This window comes from Peromyscus californicus, unplaced genomic scaffold, assembly GCF_007827085.1.
Source record: "Peromyscus californicus insignis strain IS unplaced genomic scaffold, ASM782708v3 Scaffold_13__1_contigs__length_99412109, whole genome shotgun sequence".
In the NCBI taxonomy this organism is placed as follows: Eukaryota; Metazoa; Chordata; class Mammalia; order Rodentia; family Cricetidae; genus Peromyscus; species Peromyscus californicus.
This window is the reverse complement of record NW_026294424.1, coordinates 29,969,922-29,984,430: the sequence shown is the minus strand read 5'-3', so window position 1 is coordinate 29,984,430 and position 14,509 is coordinate 29,969,922. Positions and strand designations below refer to the sequence as shown.

General features: G+C 41.3%; 1 protein-coding gene across 3 annotated transcripts in view; it reads left to right on the top strand.

Annotated features, from left to right (window-relative positions):
• Egfr (epidermal growth factor receptor) overlaps positions 1 to 14,509 on the top strand; it is a 171,541-nt gene that overhangs the window by 102,958 nt on the left and 54,074 nt on the right. For all 3 annotated transcript variants that reach the window (XM_052734789.1, XM_052734788.1, XM_052734790.1), the window contains exon 2: positions 13,966 to 14,117. In XM_052734789.1, coding sequence (XP_052590749.1) covers positions 13,966 to 14,117 — 152 coding nt within the window. The remainder of the gene's footprint in view (positions 1 to 13,965; positions 14,118 to 14,509) is intronic.

The window sequence follows — 14,509 nt, the reverse complement described above, 5'->3', positions numbered from 1 at the left end:
GCAGGATTTTTTTTTTTGTGTGTGTGTGTGTGTGTGTGTGTGTGTGTGTGTGTGTGTGTGTGTGTGGAAAGAAGAAATGAAATGTACTTTGCGATTCACTGGGGCAAGTCTGTAAGTACTCATGCACAGGATAGTTAATAATGAAGTGATAGTGTATTCCAAAGTTAATGAAGCAATGATTATTGAAAATGAAGCATTTTCTTGTCTGATGATTTTTACAGGCTCTTAAGCTGTGATAGGAACTAAAGCCCAAGGAAGACACAGCAAGGAAAAATCTTCCCAGTCTAAGCTTGGAGCTGATGACCAACCCTACCTTCTTTCTTGTTAATGCTGAGGATAAAAGTTAGGGCCTTGCATGCTAAGCAAATCTCTGCCACTGAGCTATAGACCCAGTGTCTCACTGATTTATTTTACCTGGCCTCGAGCTTGTGATCATCCTGCCTCGGCCATCTGAGCAGCTGGGATGACACGCCCATGTCACCAGTCTCTCTGACGCATTATCTCCTTAAAGAAACAGGATCTGTTGTGAAATACCAGTTTCTCACTGATTACAGGCAACTCCTCACACAGAGGAGCTAGAACTACACAGAAGCCAGAAGGAGCGGCTAGACACAGGCCTTGCAAAGGTCATGGGCAGGGAAGCCACACATGTGGGGTTCCCGGGGGGCCTGGCAAGGAGGGCACTCTACAGGAAGGCACTGGAGTGAGAACAGTGGTGAGAAGCATTCTCTGAAAATACCTGAAGGACCAGAAGGTGGGCAGAAGAGGCATGAGTTGTACTTTTGCTGTGCCAAAGGAAGTTAAAATGGAACAAGTTTCAGATCAATGTAAGGAATAACTATATCATAGAGATGGTGATACAAGAGAGACTCATCCATTCCATTATTAGAATACAGGATTACTGGATGTGCTTAGGGTAGGGTGAAATCTAAGTCTGCAGTGATGCCCAGCATAGACCTCATTCATACCAACACACAGCTTTTTCCTACCTGGGTACCAGTTTTCAGTACCCTGTATCTTGTGGTGGTTACTCTGTTTAGATGGTGATGAAATAAAAACTTAGTCCCAAGAAAACTCCTTATAACATGCCGTTAGAAAATCTGTCACTGTAACAAGGGTTATCTCTAGCCTGTACAGGAACGAGAGTATCTAACTATCTACTTTCTGGCTTCCTAGCAGGCCTTCTTTTAAAGCAAGCTGGTAAAATACCGCAAGAATTTATATCCATCCTTCTACCTGCTTTTGCAAGTGAAGTTTCATTAGAACACAGCCAATTATGCACCCATTTTATCATTGCTTACGAGTATTGTAATGCCATTCCAGCAGAACTGAGGCATGGGTAGAGACCACCTAATCTTCAAAGCTGCACTTTGTGTGGCCTTTTCAGAGAAAGTTTGCTGGGTCCTGTTCTAGAACTACGTACATAATGCTACAGACTCCCTCTGGTAGACTTTGATGAGCATCATAGAAAGCCAGTTTTGATCGGCAAAAACCCTCAAGTGTCCAGACACTTGGCCCTTTAATAACAAATGGCGACACCTAAGAACACATATTTTTCATTGATAGCATTCCCCATGGAAACATGACCACAGCCTAGAAGCCACGGAACAGCCAGCCCATTGCAGTAATTTCCTGAGCCTAAGTTCAGATTGTTCTGTGACAGAGCTTGACTTTGGCTGCTCATAAGAGAATCTGGTAGTTTTTATTGATCTTTGAGTCAGTTTTTTTCTGGTGCATGAAACCTGAAAATGGGCTTTGGATTTCAGATCTATAAGAGAAAACAGCTCAGGCCTCCCCACCAGGAGAGCCTCCCTCAAAGCTTTCCTCTACACCCTACGATAGCCTCTTGCCCATTCAAGAAAGAAACAAAGGGACATTTAGCTGAACCCAGAGTGAGGGAAGAAAAGGTTGCTCATTTTCAGAGAAGAATTGAATAAAAACATGTGCAAACACAGCACACAAATCCAAATCACCTTATTTTTGGTTGTGAGCCTAGCCTTTATATAAACAACTTATAAAACCACCGCAAAGGGTCAGGAAAGGCCCTTTACTGAATGAGAAATAGCAACAGGAGAAAACATTCCAAGAGGCAAGAGGGGACTCCTTGTGAAGGAATTTTGCAAGGCTCATAGTAGGTTTGACTTTCTTAGTGACAACTGACCCGACACAGTCCTCCTGGCCAGATTTGGCCCAGTTACCTTCCTCCTGAGCCATGGTCCCATCCCTGTGATTCGGGTGGGCAGTTAGCTATGGTCAGCATTAGTTACCCCTCCCTCAGCGGCACGACCTCCTAGCTCTTGGGCAGGCCACACACCAGCAGTGTAAGCAGCAGGGTAGAAAGGTCAGCCTCCTCTGAGAGTGCTTGAACGGAAGGAAGCGATTCATGCTCGTGGGCTCTGATCCAGATTTAATTCAGATTCAAGTCACAGTAGGGTTTAGTAAGGGCTTTCCGTGTGTCATGTGTGCTTTGCCAGGGACTCTCCCATCTCACCAAATCCTCCCAGAGCCATAGGAATTTTTGTTCCTGTTTAATAGATGAAAGGAGAGGCTGAGAGGGGTTAGGAAGTTGCCTGGGAAAAGGTGGAACCAGGCTTTTAGTCCTGATATGTCACCCCAAGTCTAGTGGCCACTGACAAGTGTCAGTAAAAGTCTGGTTAAAACAGTTCTGTAGTCAAACATCTAAGGACTTAGATCCCTCACCCTCTTCTCTCTCATTTTGCTTTAAACATTTTTTTAAATGTTTAAACACACCATCCTATCTATTTTAAGTAGCTCTGAGACCTGTCTTGTTTCTGTAACTTGAGTAGCAGCATGCTGTCCACTGCTCACTGGTGAGCTCAGACCAGCAACTTGTTTAAAGATGATTTTCTTCCTTTTTAAAGTATCTATGGTACAATGGACAGTCCCAGCCTGAAAGGGACAGTGAGAAGCCAGACTTGCGGTGCATCTTGGATCTCCGCCACAGCTCTGTCTGCGTACATACTTTCATCCTCAGCCGATTTCTTCCCCCAGCCACTCCTAAAGTAGTTGGTTTCCTTCTATACCTCAGCATTGTTGCCTTAGGTCCCAATAACCCAGCATCTGGTCCTCAGGAGAAGAAACCTCCCTTCGGTAAGTTCAAATCCTCTGAGGCCTCCCCTACCAACTCTTTCCCTTAGGTTCTGTAAGAGCAGCAATCTGGAAGATTCCCCCACCAAACTTGACTGGAGAGTGACTATCGTGGAATAGCCAAGAGCTGCCAAGGTTAAGAGGGAACAGCTGCAGGGAGACTGCTTGTTTTCAGATTTAAAAAAAAAAAAAAAGCACACCCACACACCAGCCTTCTGGTGAAGTCTTAGCCACACCCACACACCAGCTTTCTGCTGGTGTCTGAGCCACACCACACCCCAGCCTTCTGCTGGTGTCTTAGTGATTGCTATTCTTTTTAGGATTTTGGTTGTTGCTTGGTTTTCTATTTATTTCCTGTGGTGAGTGGAACTATGTACTTGTTTCTTAGATTGTTTTCTGCGTGCTCATCGTGGACTAGCATAAGTGTGAGTGTGTATGTGTGAGTGTGTGTGTGTATTTATAGAAATGGCCTTATATACAAGAGTGCATTAATTAAAATCTGATTTTTGAAAAATATGAGTTTTTGAAAAATACTATGGTTTTTGAAAAATAGAAAAAAACATAGAAAGTATCTTGTGGTGAGAACTGGACATGAACAGCTCACAGAGTCCAGAATCTCTCTGCAGATAAATATTTGCCCCAAACTGACTTCCAGTCCCATTTTCTGGATCACAATTCTTTTATTTCCTTACAAATTGAACACCTTGTCCAAGATTTTTCATAAGACTTTATGATTCATATAGATGACTGCAATCCAGAAAAGATAAGCTGTATCCCCAAGTTAAAATGTGGGCAATGATCCAGAGAAGAGAAATGCAGAGAAAAGGCATACAAATGGAAGCCCCGCCCCCTTTTTAGGGTGGCACTGGGGATGGTAAGGTCATTGGATTCAGCACTGACACTTCACCATTTATTCCTTCAATCTGATGTGAAGCATTGCATTTTCATTTACTTCCCAAGGGATGTTGGGATGTTCTTTTCTGGTCACTGGAGCTTGGTTATTTCTCCTCTTCCTGCCTCATTCCGTTCATTTATCATGGCTTCACATTATGGGGTGTCTCCCAACTACTGCACATTTCATGTCGTTTCCTAAAAGGATTATTGGATTCTTTGAGTCAGTGTTTCTGATTCATCCTTGGCAACTGTCTTTGCACTACTCTATTAAACATGCTGTAGTGCAGTGGATGAAGTAAAGACTAAACAGAATGGACAACCTGGAGTTGTAGTTACAAGCATTTGTAAGCCTCCCCAGGTGAGCACAGGGAACTGGAGTCCTCTGGAAGAGCAACAAGTGCTCTTCACCACTGAGCTCCCTGTTCACAATCTTATTACCACTCACAATTACCCTGTGAAATAGGTAAAACTGGTCTCGTGTCACCCAGTTAGGATACTGAGTGGCGTTAACTGGCTGGAGATGACATGTGACGATACTGTGGCAGTCTTGCTAATAGAAAGGTATTTGGTGATGTCATTGGAAACACATTCTTCTGTCTCTCATAAAACTGTCCTTACTGTAACTCAGTGAATGAAGGACTGAATGAACAGAAGAAAGAACAACCTCTGAAGCCTGCAGAAAAGACAACGGAGCAAGGTAAACTTGGCTAATTGGCTCCAGTGTTGTTCCAGGCTGCTGGCCCCACATGTCATAATGATTGCTGGCCATATATGGCAGCCACATGAATTCTAGAGGAATAGTTCAACCTGCAAGTGAACAGCCCGATGTGGGACACATTACTCAGCCTTCGTCATCAAGGAGTGAGTCATCAGACCTGAGCAAGATATGAAAGAGAATTTATGTGAGTTGGGTGGGGAACGTGCTTAGAGTCGGGAGATCTTGAAGACCTGTCTCCCTTTTCTTTCACATTGCCTTGCTGGGAATGACATGGATGGTGGAAGCATGTCAAGGAAGAGACACCACACCCTGGTGGGAACTGTCAACTCTCCTGACAGAGCGCTTGATGAAAGAGTGTTGGACCGACTAGTGCACCAGGACCATGGCAACAGTGGATAGTGAGGCTGAATTCCAGCCTACCACTAGCCTTTCATGCTTCCAAAGTGCTTCCTGATGGCCAGTCCTCTACTGCACAGAGTGAAGAGAGGGCATAGATGACTGACTGGTAGTTAGTAACAAAGGACATCTTAAGGTTCAGTAAATAGCTATTTCTCTTGAAGCCAAGCTGGCCGTGTTTCAAAGTCAATTTTCATGCAATCATTTTTAGCCCCAGTCTATGGAGATTCTATATTTCCCACCTTTCTCACACTGGTTCTTATCGTAGCTTATGCTCTGTGATAATCATTTGTGTCCCTTAGCACTTACTAATCCAAACTCTCCATTCCTTCAAGTGTCCTAGCTTCCCGTAGTGGCAAGAAACCAATGTAGGGTGCCAACCCATACTGTTTCTAGATTTTCCCTGAGGTCTTGTATTCAAGGGTCCCTCAGATTTCAGCCATAGGAGGGGATTGGCAGTGTTAGCTGCTTCCTTGAGGTCTTGCCTGAACTCAGAGGAAGGACTTTGAATACTGTGAGGTGTGGGGATAGTACAGACACTACAGTTGTTTGTGACTCCAGGCTGCCAGTCTTGGTGGGCTGAAATACTCCAAGAACAGCAAGCTCTGAATAAATAGGTCACATTCATCGAAAATGCCATGGAGGCAAAGGGTGGAAGTAGAAGGCTGAGAGGCAGACTTCAAGAAGGGAAGTAGTATTCACCGAGGAAGTATGCCTCTGTGTGAAGAAACAGCCCGAATCATGAGTGAGTGAGCAGGAGTGAGATTAGATGAATAGAACTCAGGCCAGAGAGGAGCACTCATTCACACAGGCTCTAAGAAGCTGAGCACAGCAACACAACATCATCGACTGTTTACACTTTCTCCATCCTGCACTTCTCAGTGCTCTCAATATTCAGCAGGAGTACTCCAACCATGTTTAGTTCTAGTTTGCTGTGAATCTACGATCCTTACTCTATGAGTTTGTGTTGAGAGCATTTGTTGTCCATCAGTGTAGGTAACTGGGGAAACTCCCCACGAGGACAAGGGGTTGCCAGGTCCCCAGTAGGTTCTTATAGAATTAATTAATAGTTCGATCACAAGACAAATTTATAGCTGGTTTACCATTCAACTTCTTGTGGATAGTGGAATAGATTATCCTGTGACTTAAGATTGTCCATTAAAGATACAGTAGGATGAAGTAGTTTGCTGGCATCATTGAAGCCATGTAAGCAGAAATGATTACAACTGTTGTAGTTACGGTGAAGCCTCAGTGAGGCACATAGCTTACATTTAGAGAGGAATATGATTTGCAAAGCACTTTTTCATTCACAGTCTTTTTTAAGATTTTTCTAAATTAAAATATGCATACATGTGTATCTTGAAGAATGGTAGAGGAGAGCGAGTTCCCTGGAGCTGAAATTACAGGCAGTTGGAAGCCTTCCCATGCTGCTTCTGGAAACCAAACTGGAGTCCTCTAGAAGAGCATCAATTGCTCTTAACCACTGAGCCACCTCTAGCCCCCTGTTCACATTCTTATTACACTCACAATTGACCCATTAAGTAGGTAAAGCTGGTCTCATTTTACCTGGCTAGCATATTAAGAGGAGTTAACTGGCTGAGAATGACATATGATGATACTGTGGCAGTCTTACTAATAGAAAGGTATTTGATGATGTCATTGGAAACATAGTCTTCTGTCCCTCATAAAACTGTCCTTCCTGTAACTCAGAAATTTCATCTACCTCCCAAGGAAGTGGGACAAAATGTACAAAGAAATTCTAACTCTAATTAGTGTGTTTTTCAGAAGTCCTGGATTTGTTTTAGAAGTATTTAGAGGCTACAGAGGAGAATCGGGGGATAGAAGTCAACTAGTTTTGATGTTGGCTTTCCCAGCTCAAAATATAAGAAATGTTATTCTAATGTGCTTTGCTTGTTAATGTAATTGGATTGTTTGAGTTTGAAACTGTGTAATCATGCTACAACTTGCCATAGTTAGCTCCACACATTTATTATAACATACAAAGCAAACTATCAAAAGCATAAGAGGACTCTTCTCTCTGAGGATTACATTGCCTTTATTTCTAAGCTGCCATACAGATGCAGCTTGATGCATATGTTCACATGTCTACAAACTGGAAGCAAGTTCCCAGTTGTAATAAAAGAGAAAATAGCTAAGAGAACCTCCGAGGAAGATCACTTTATAAAGACAAATCTTTATAATTGTGAGACTTTTCCCATTGCTTAAAACCTTTAATTTGGCCCATAGTAAATGCCAATGCTTCTGTTTTCTAATTATTTCATTATGGCTCAAATCAAAGATTTTTTTATTTTCCTATCATTTCAACTTTCATAAATTAGCCTGATAACATTGTCTTTATGGAGAAAATTTTAACTGTCTTCTCTAAACCCAAAATTAAAATTTTCCTTACACATAAGAACACCTGCAGTTTGGGTCCTCTTTGACTGTCTCCATGTGAAGAGCTGTCATCTCCAAGTAGAGTACAGTAGTCCCAACCCGGTGGGAAGAAATCTCTAGCAAGTCTCCAAGACTCTTTTCCTCAAACCATTACTTATTTAAATACCATTTCATCGGCAATTTCCTTAAACTTCTCAGCCTGACACTGTGGAAATGGTTCCCTAGCTTGTAGGCTCCTGAAATGTGTCGTCTGGGTTAAAAAGATCCTACAATGATCGACTGGCAATGTCTGAGGATTAACATTTTACAAATGAATCCTTTATCCTCGGCTCCTCCCTCATCAGACGTAAGGAAATGGGACATATAAAAGCCGATGTGTGTCATCTGAGACTTTGGCCACTTGGTCACTCATTGTTTTGACAACAAAAATAGAAATAGAATGCCACCCTTCGTGTGTACCTCATTCCTGCCAATTCAAAGAGTGTCCATGTGTATTTTTTCATCCCTCAGTATCCTTGGATGATGAGTTCCAGGAACTCCCTGGATGCAGTTACCTTATTAAAAGTAGTAATTATATATGTATAACCTTTAAATATCTGCCCATCTATAGGTTGTCATCCCAACATTATCTAGTTCACATAACACCTACCACAGTGTAAATGCTGTAGAAAGCACTGTTACCTTATTTAAAAAAATAATGATGAGAAAATGTATATGCTCCATACAACTGCATTTTTATTTCTCCCAGCTTTGAATATGTGGTTTATATTTACATATAGGGAGAAGTAGATAATAAACGCATAAGCAATCATTTTAAGTATGATAAATATAGGAAGAAAAGAAGCTTGCATGGTGTGACAGGAAGTAGCAGTGAGTTAGGACTGGCCCTTCTGAAGGATGTTTGTTGAATCACCACATCAATGCTAAAATGGAGACCAAGATGTCCAGTGCTGGGCTCAGGGCGGCCCAATCAGCAAGAGTTATGTGGGTTTGAGAAGAATTAAAGGTGAGTGCCTGGACCAAAAAGCCAGTAGAAACGTGGCTAACGGGGCAGAACAACAAGGCTTATGAGCTTGTGCTCATCTTAATTACACCAGGAAACATTCCGATGGCTGGGACCCGGGCTTTGTGTGATGTGATCTCTGCTTTAAAGCAGACTGCACTATAGAAAACAGGGCAAGGACAGAAGCAGAGACAATTTCAGAGGTGATGGGGAGACATTTCCAAGAACCCCGTAACTTTGACAGTCATTACTGGGTAGCTGAGAATAACAATAAGTTAAAACAAGTATGAATTCATTTAGGCACTTCTGAAAGTATGCAGGTGAACTTGGAGGACTCTGGAGAAGCTTGTCTAATGCTCTGTGTTAATTAGTACCCTGGGCAAGAAGAGCTGTATATGCAATATTAGCATAAAAGTGCCAGAGTCTACTGTAAACGCAGGACCACTGCACAAAGGGGCAGATTTCTCTTAATTTCAGTTAAGTGAAAGTTTCATTAAGAAAAGAATAACCAGGCATCAAACCAGTCCTCCGTGTCTTAAGAAAATGCACAGATATCTCCTCTTAATGTACTTGCCTGGAATCTGTCACAAAAGCAAAGATTAATCCCCCAAAATGCTGGGCTGTGGAATGAACCCAGCTAAAGGGAAGCATTTCATGAGTCCCATTCCTATGATGCTCCAATGTAGGCAAGACCACACTGCCGTGAAAATCCTAGAAGTCTGTTTGTGTCTGGTGTGAGCTAAACCTGCCTGGGAAGGACGGTTCAGGAAGTGACATTTTCAATCATGGCAGGAGTTTAGATTGTCTCAGTGTGCGCCCTCGCTAAACTCATTTCCTAGTTAATGTAGGTTTCCTCAAAAACATATGTAAACACAGTAAAGTGCCCAGGATACAGCTATGAGTCAACATGGAGTTCACTGATGTTTCTGCCTTATTTTAAAATATATCCAGGGACCAGATGGATGGAAATAGAATGTGATAGGGTGTAGTAAAGAACTGACATGAGGATGTTAATATTGTAATTCCTCCATTTTTACGTATGCTTGTAAGTGCTCTTGATACAGTCCGAGGGCCAGAAGCTAAGTGCCTTGAAGACCCGGGGTGCACAACCTTTGTTCTTGATTGGTAGCACTTGCCCTATTGTGCCAGATGGAAGCCAAATTCCTAGCTTCTGTATGGAGCTTGAAGTGCTTCTGGTTTTCACATAGACAGTCCTAACATAATATGAGAGTCTGCTTTGAATAGATAGCTTAAATATTCAGTCCCAAACTGTGCTTCATAGAATTCTTAAAGCACAGGTATTCCATTTGCTTTCCTTTTGATACTCTGATGTGATAAATATTCTCCAAAGCAGCTGTGTTCAGTGTCTGAGAGCTGAGCTGTGACTGTACAGGCCTGAAGCTCCAGCACAGGGTGTTGTGCAGTAGCCAAGGCCCTAACATCTGCCTAGATGCATTTGGTATCACTCACATTATCAGTATTGAAGGAATGTAATCCTTCCAATAAAGCAGGACTGAAGGTTCTTACTTACTTCTCCATCTTCACAGCAATTCTGAGAGGACGATATTGTTTTTACCACTCTATCTTTCATCTCGGAGGCAGAGCAGATTCAAGGAACCAGTTCAAGGAAAACAGTGAGGAAGAGATGGCACAAGAATGTCCATCTGGTTTAATAAAATAAACACAAAAATCCTTCTTGCTAGAGGTTGGAGAGGCTCAGTGGTAGAGTGCCTGGAATACTGGGGTTCAGTTCTCAAAACCCAAAATATTGCTAAAACTGTAGTTTTTGATTTCAAGAATTTTATTTGTGTCATTGACATTCCCTTTACTTTTCATCATGGGTTTAAAATTTAAGATGCTCCTATCAGGCAGAGGTAGATGGATTTCTTTGAATTTGAGGCCAGGCTGGTCTACATTGTGAGCTTAGGGCTACCCAGTGCTATATGGTGAGACCATTTCTCAAAAAGTAATTATTTTAAGGTGAACTATTTGGTCTTTAGATGGAGCCAAAATTACATTTTCTATTAGGAAACCTAGATCAAATGCTTCCATTGCTTCTCTGTCTCTGTCTCTGTCTCTGTCCCTGTCTCTGTCTCTCTGTCTCTCTGTCTCTCTCTCTGTCTCTCTCTGTCTCTCTCTGTCTCTCTCTGTCTCTCTCTCTCTCTCTCTCTCTCTCTCTCTCTCTCTCTCTCTCTCTGCCTTTCTCTGTGTGTGTGTCTTTCTGTCTGTGTGTCTGTGTGTCTGTGTGCACACGCACTACGGATTGAACCCAGAGACTTTTCCATGTGTCTTTCTACTAAGATATACTTCCTGCCCCTATATCAATTTATTCTTACTTTCAGCCTAAATTTCATTTATATTGTCATCTCTTAGGTACATAAAGAGAGAGAAGGCCTCAAAATAAACAAAATCATTAATGATTTATTTCAAAATGAGCAATTAACCCTGTATATATCAAGAGAGACTTGACTGTATTGAATCACCTAGAATATCAGTTTCTTCCTTATTCTGAAACACAGTATTGGGTGGAACAAGGGGCATTTAGGTTTCTTTGCAATTCTGTGCACCATATTTAAAAGGTAATAAACTTTGTGTGTAGATGTTCCAAAATTTTAGACTTTTTCCTCAGAATAGGTTTTCCAAAGTGAAATTATGGTGTAGATTTTAATTTATTTGTTTACATAAGTTATTCAGTTGTGTCCCAAATTGTTCTGTGGATTGATATTCATACAAATAATGAATAATACTTCTATTATCTTCCAAACATAACATCTTTTTGTCTGAATATGAAAGTAATCTATCCTAACTGAAGATAATAAAGACCCTAATAAGTACTCATAAATAAATACTTCAATTGCTTGTTTAGCATTTTGAATAGATGAATAAAACACAAATATATTTTTTCTATAATACATTAATCTCAAATGAATATTTTGACTTTTGTTTAACAAAACTTACTAATCAGCTTAATAATAAAGGAAAATCTTAATGTAAACTGAAAGAAACTGGCAAGCTGAAGTACTTGATTATTTAAATATAATTAAATATATTTCTGTGTGCTGAAGAATGCCTTCTGAATGGGTCCCAGCTACAGTGGGTTCTGCATGCCATACGGATGTGGAGAACAAGGGGAGTGCATGTGGTAATTGGGGCCATGGTTGATCATTAGGAGCTAAAAGCAAAGGATGCTATCTGTTACTTGGAAAGGTGACTGCCACTCAACAATGTGACCATGGGAAGGTGCCATATTATTGCCAAACCCCTACACATACATTTGTGATGGCATCTTAAAAATCTGTATGCACAGAAGCATGAAACAGTTGTTCCTAGTGGAGGAGAACACCAGAGCAGCTCACACTCTTAGCTAAAAGTAGACCAGACAAATTGGGTCAAGTCAAAATCATATTTGAAAGAATTTTGGAGTTACCCTGTCTTTACAGGTAGGAGATCGGGACCCGAACCTATCAACTGCACAGTTCCTATGTGACAGCCCTCACTTCTGATGAATTAGTTAGAGAAAAAAGAAGGAGGCTAGAGAGATTCCCATACAGTTAGAGAGGATGAGAAGATTGCTTCATAGTGTCTGTAAATGCCTTGGGTTGATTATGTGGTGTCTGAACATGTGCAGGTTGCTTACTGTGGCTCCATCATGCAAGGCCAGACGGATGATGCTCTTAGAACAACCCAAGGGGAGGGAACAAAGAAGCCTATAAAACAGTAATGCATATTGTAAAAGTACCTGAAGAAAGTACCACTGTGTTGACATTGGCCTTATTTTGTGCTCTGTCCCCTGGTTACTGTGACTGTCAAGGGAGCAACTTTGCCAACACAGAAAAATCTGGCCAGTTCCAAATGTAATGTCTAAACCCACAGGCCATATTTCTTCACTCTTAGGATAATTTTGGTTCAAAGTCTATCCTTTAACAAGCTCCCTGCTTCAAAAGCTCCAAGCCTCTTTGTTTTGTTCTGCTTGCCTAAACATGTCTCCCCCAAAGCCAGGTTGTAAATATCATTTTATTACTACCCTCTCCTTTGCTTCTGAATGTAGACTACTGAGTGCATTTCTGTGGTCTAACTTTGGCCCCTAAGTTTTGCATGTTTTCTTGGTTTAAGTCTGTGTCTTGACACGCTGTATATTGGCAGCGGATGCAGGGCAAACATATGGACACCCATATTGGTTGGATTAACACAATGTGAAAAAGACAAAAGGGCATGTTGGTCTCTTACTATCCTACTGATTTAAAGTGTTGTCTTTACGCTAAAATAAATAAATAAAAAATAAAAAAAACTTTGAGTATTCTATAATCAGAACTTTGATTTTTTTCCTTTGATTATTCTAAGGAGTATTTTTAGTTTCTAACAGTTGACTTTTAAAAATCCGTTTTCATTGACTTTAGGTATACAGAATTGTGTGGTTAGAAAACATTACCTATTGTGTGTTGTGTTTTTGGAGACTCTTTGTATATACAACAATGTAGCACACTTATTTTCTGAGAAGTAAAATGTTCATTGCATTATTAACTCACCTTGCAACTATATCATCCACATGGATTTGATGGATAGCTTTCTCTACAGCATTCTTAAGTCTATCCTGTTTTAGAGACTACTGTGGTTAATCTTGATGGTCAACTTAACAAGATTTAGAATCACCACAGAAACAGATATCTGGGCATACCTGTGAATAATTGTCTAGATTAGGTTCATTGATGTGGGAAGTTCTATCCTGTAGGTGTGCAGCACCATTCCATGGATGGGGTCCTCAAACTCAATAAAAAGGAGAAAGGGAGCTGAGTGGTATTCACCTCTCTCTGCCTCCTGACTGTGGGTGCAATGTGGCCAGCTCTTTCACACTTTGGTTGCCATTCCTTTTCCACCATAGTTGACTGTCTTCCCTAGAACTGTAAGTTGAAATAAACCCTTCCCTCCTTAAGGGGCTTTTGTCTGGTATTGCCCCAGAAACAAGATAAGTAACTAATACAAAACCTCTGAAAGCCGGATGGTGGTGGGCACATGCCTTTAATCCCAGCACTCAGGAGGCAGAACCAGGCAAATCTCTGTGAGTTCAAGGCCAGCCTGGGCTACAGAGTGAGTTCCAGCAAAGGTGCAAAGCTACAAAGAGAAACCCTGTCTCGAAAAAACAAAAACAAAAAACAAACAATAACAAAAAAACTCTATAAAATTTCCATCTCCCCCACCTTGAACTTTTAATGCTTTGCTTTCTCTATATCCTTAATATCACATGATCGCATGTATCACAGGGATGAGCTCTGTCTTACTATGGATTACAGCTGTGTAAACTTAAACATCTCTTACCACATCAGCATTGTGGTGGCTTTGATCAAAGATGACTGTTAGTCACTGTGGCTCAGAAAGCTGACGAATATTGTTTTGTTGTGGTTTGCTACCTTACTCAGCACCTTCTGAGAAACCTCTTTCCCTTTTATTCTAGTTTGCCAAGGCACAAGTAACAGGCTCACTCAACTGGGCACTTTTGAAGACCATTTCCTGAGCCTGCAGAGGATGTTCAACAACTGTGAAGTGGTCCTTGGGAACCTGGAAATTACCTACGTGCAAAGGAATTATGACCTTTCCTTCTTAAAGGTTAGTTCATTGAATTTGGTTGTCCTACTCAAACACTATAGAAAGAAACACGAACAAAGAGAAGCCTCAGCCGAATTTGGCTTGAGGCATGGATATTTCATCTTATGGAAGCCACAAGTCCAAGGGACTATGGGTGAATGTTATGAGAAGTCCACTCTGCCAGCTAAGGTCAAGTTATTTGTGGAAAAGGAAATGGGATAGAAACACTTCTGATGCTCCAGTCCTCATAGGCACTAACATTGATGGTCGGCCATTGTCTCAGCCAGATAGTGTTGACATACCAGCTTTTCAAATAGTACTAACAATAACTTTAAAGAGCACTGTCTTGTGGTGTGTACCTATATACTTGGCATAAACACTGACACCATAGCTGATTTCAAGCTACCAGGAAC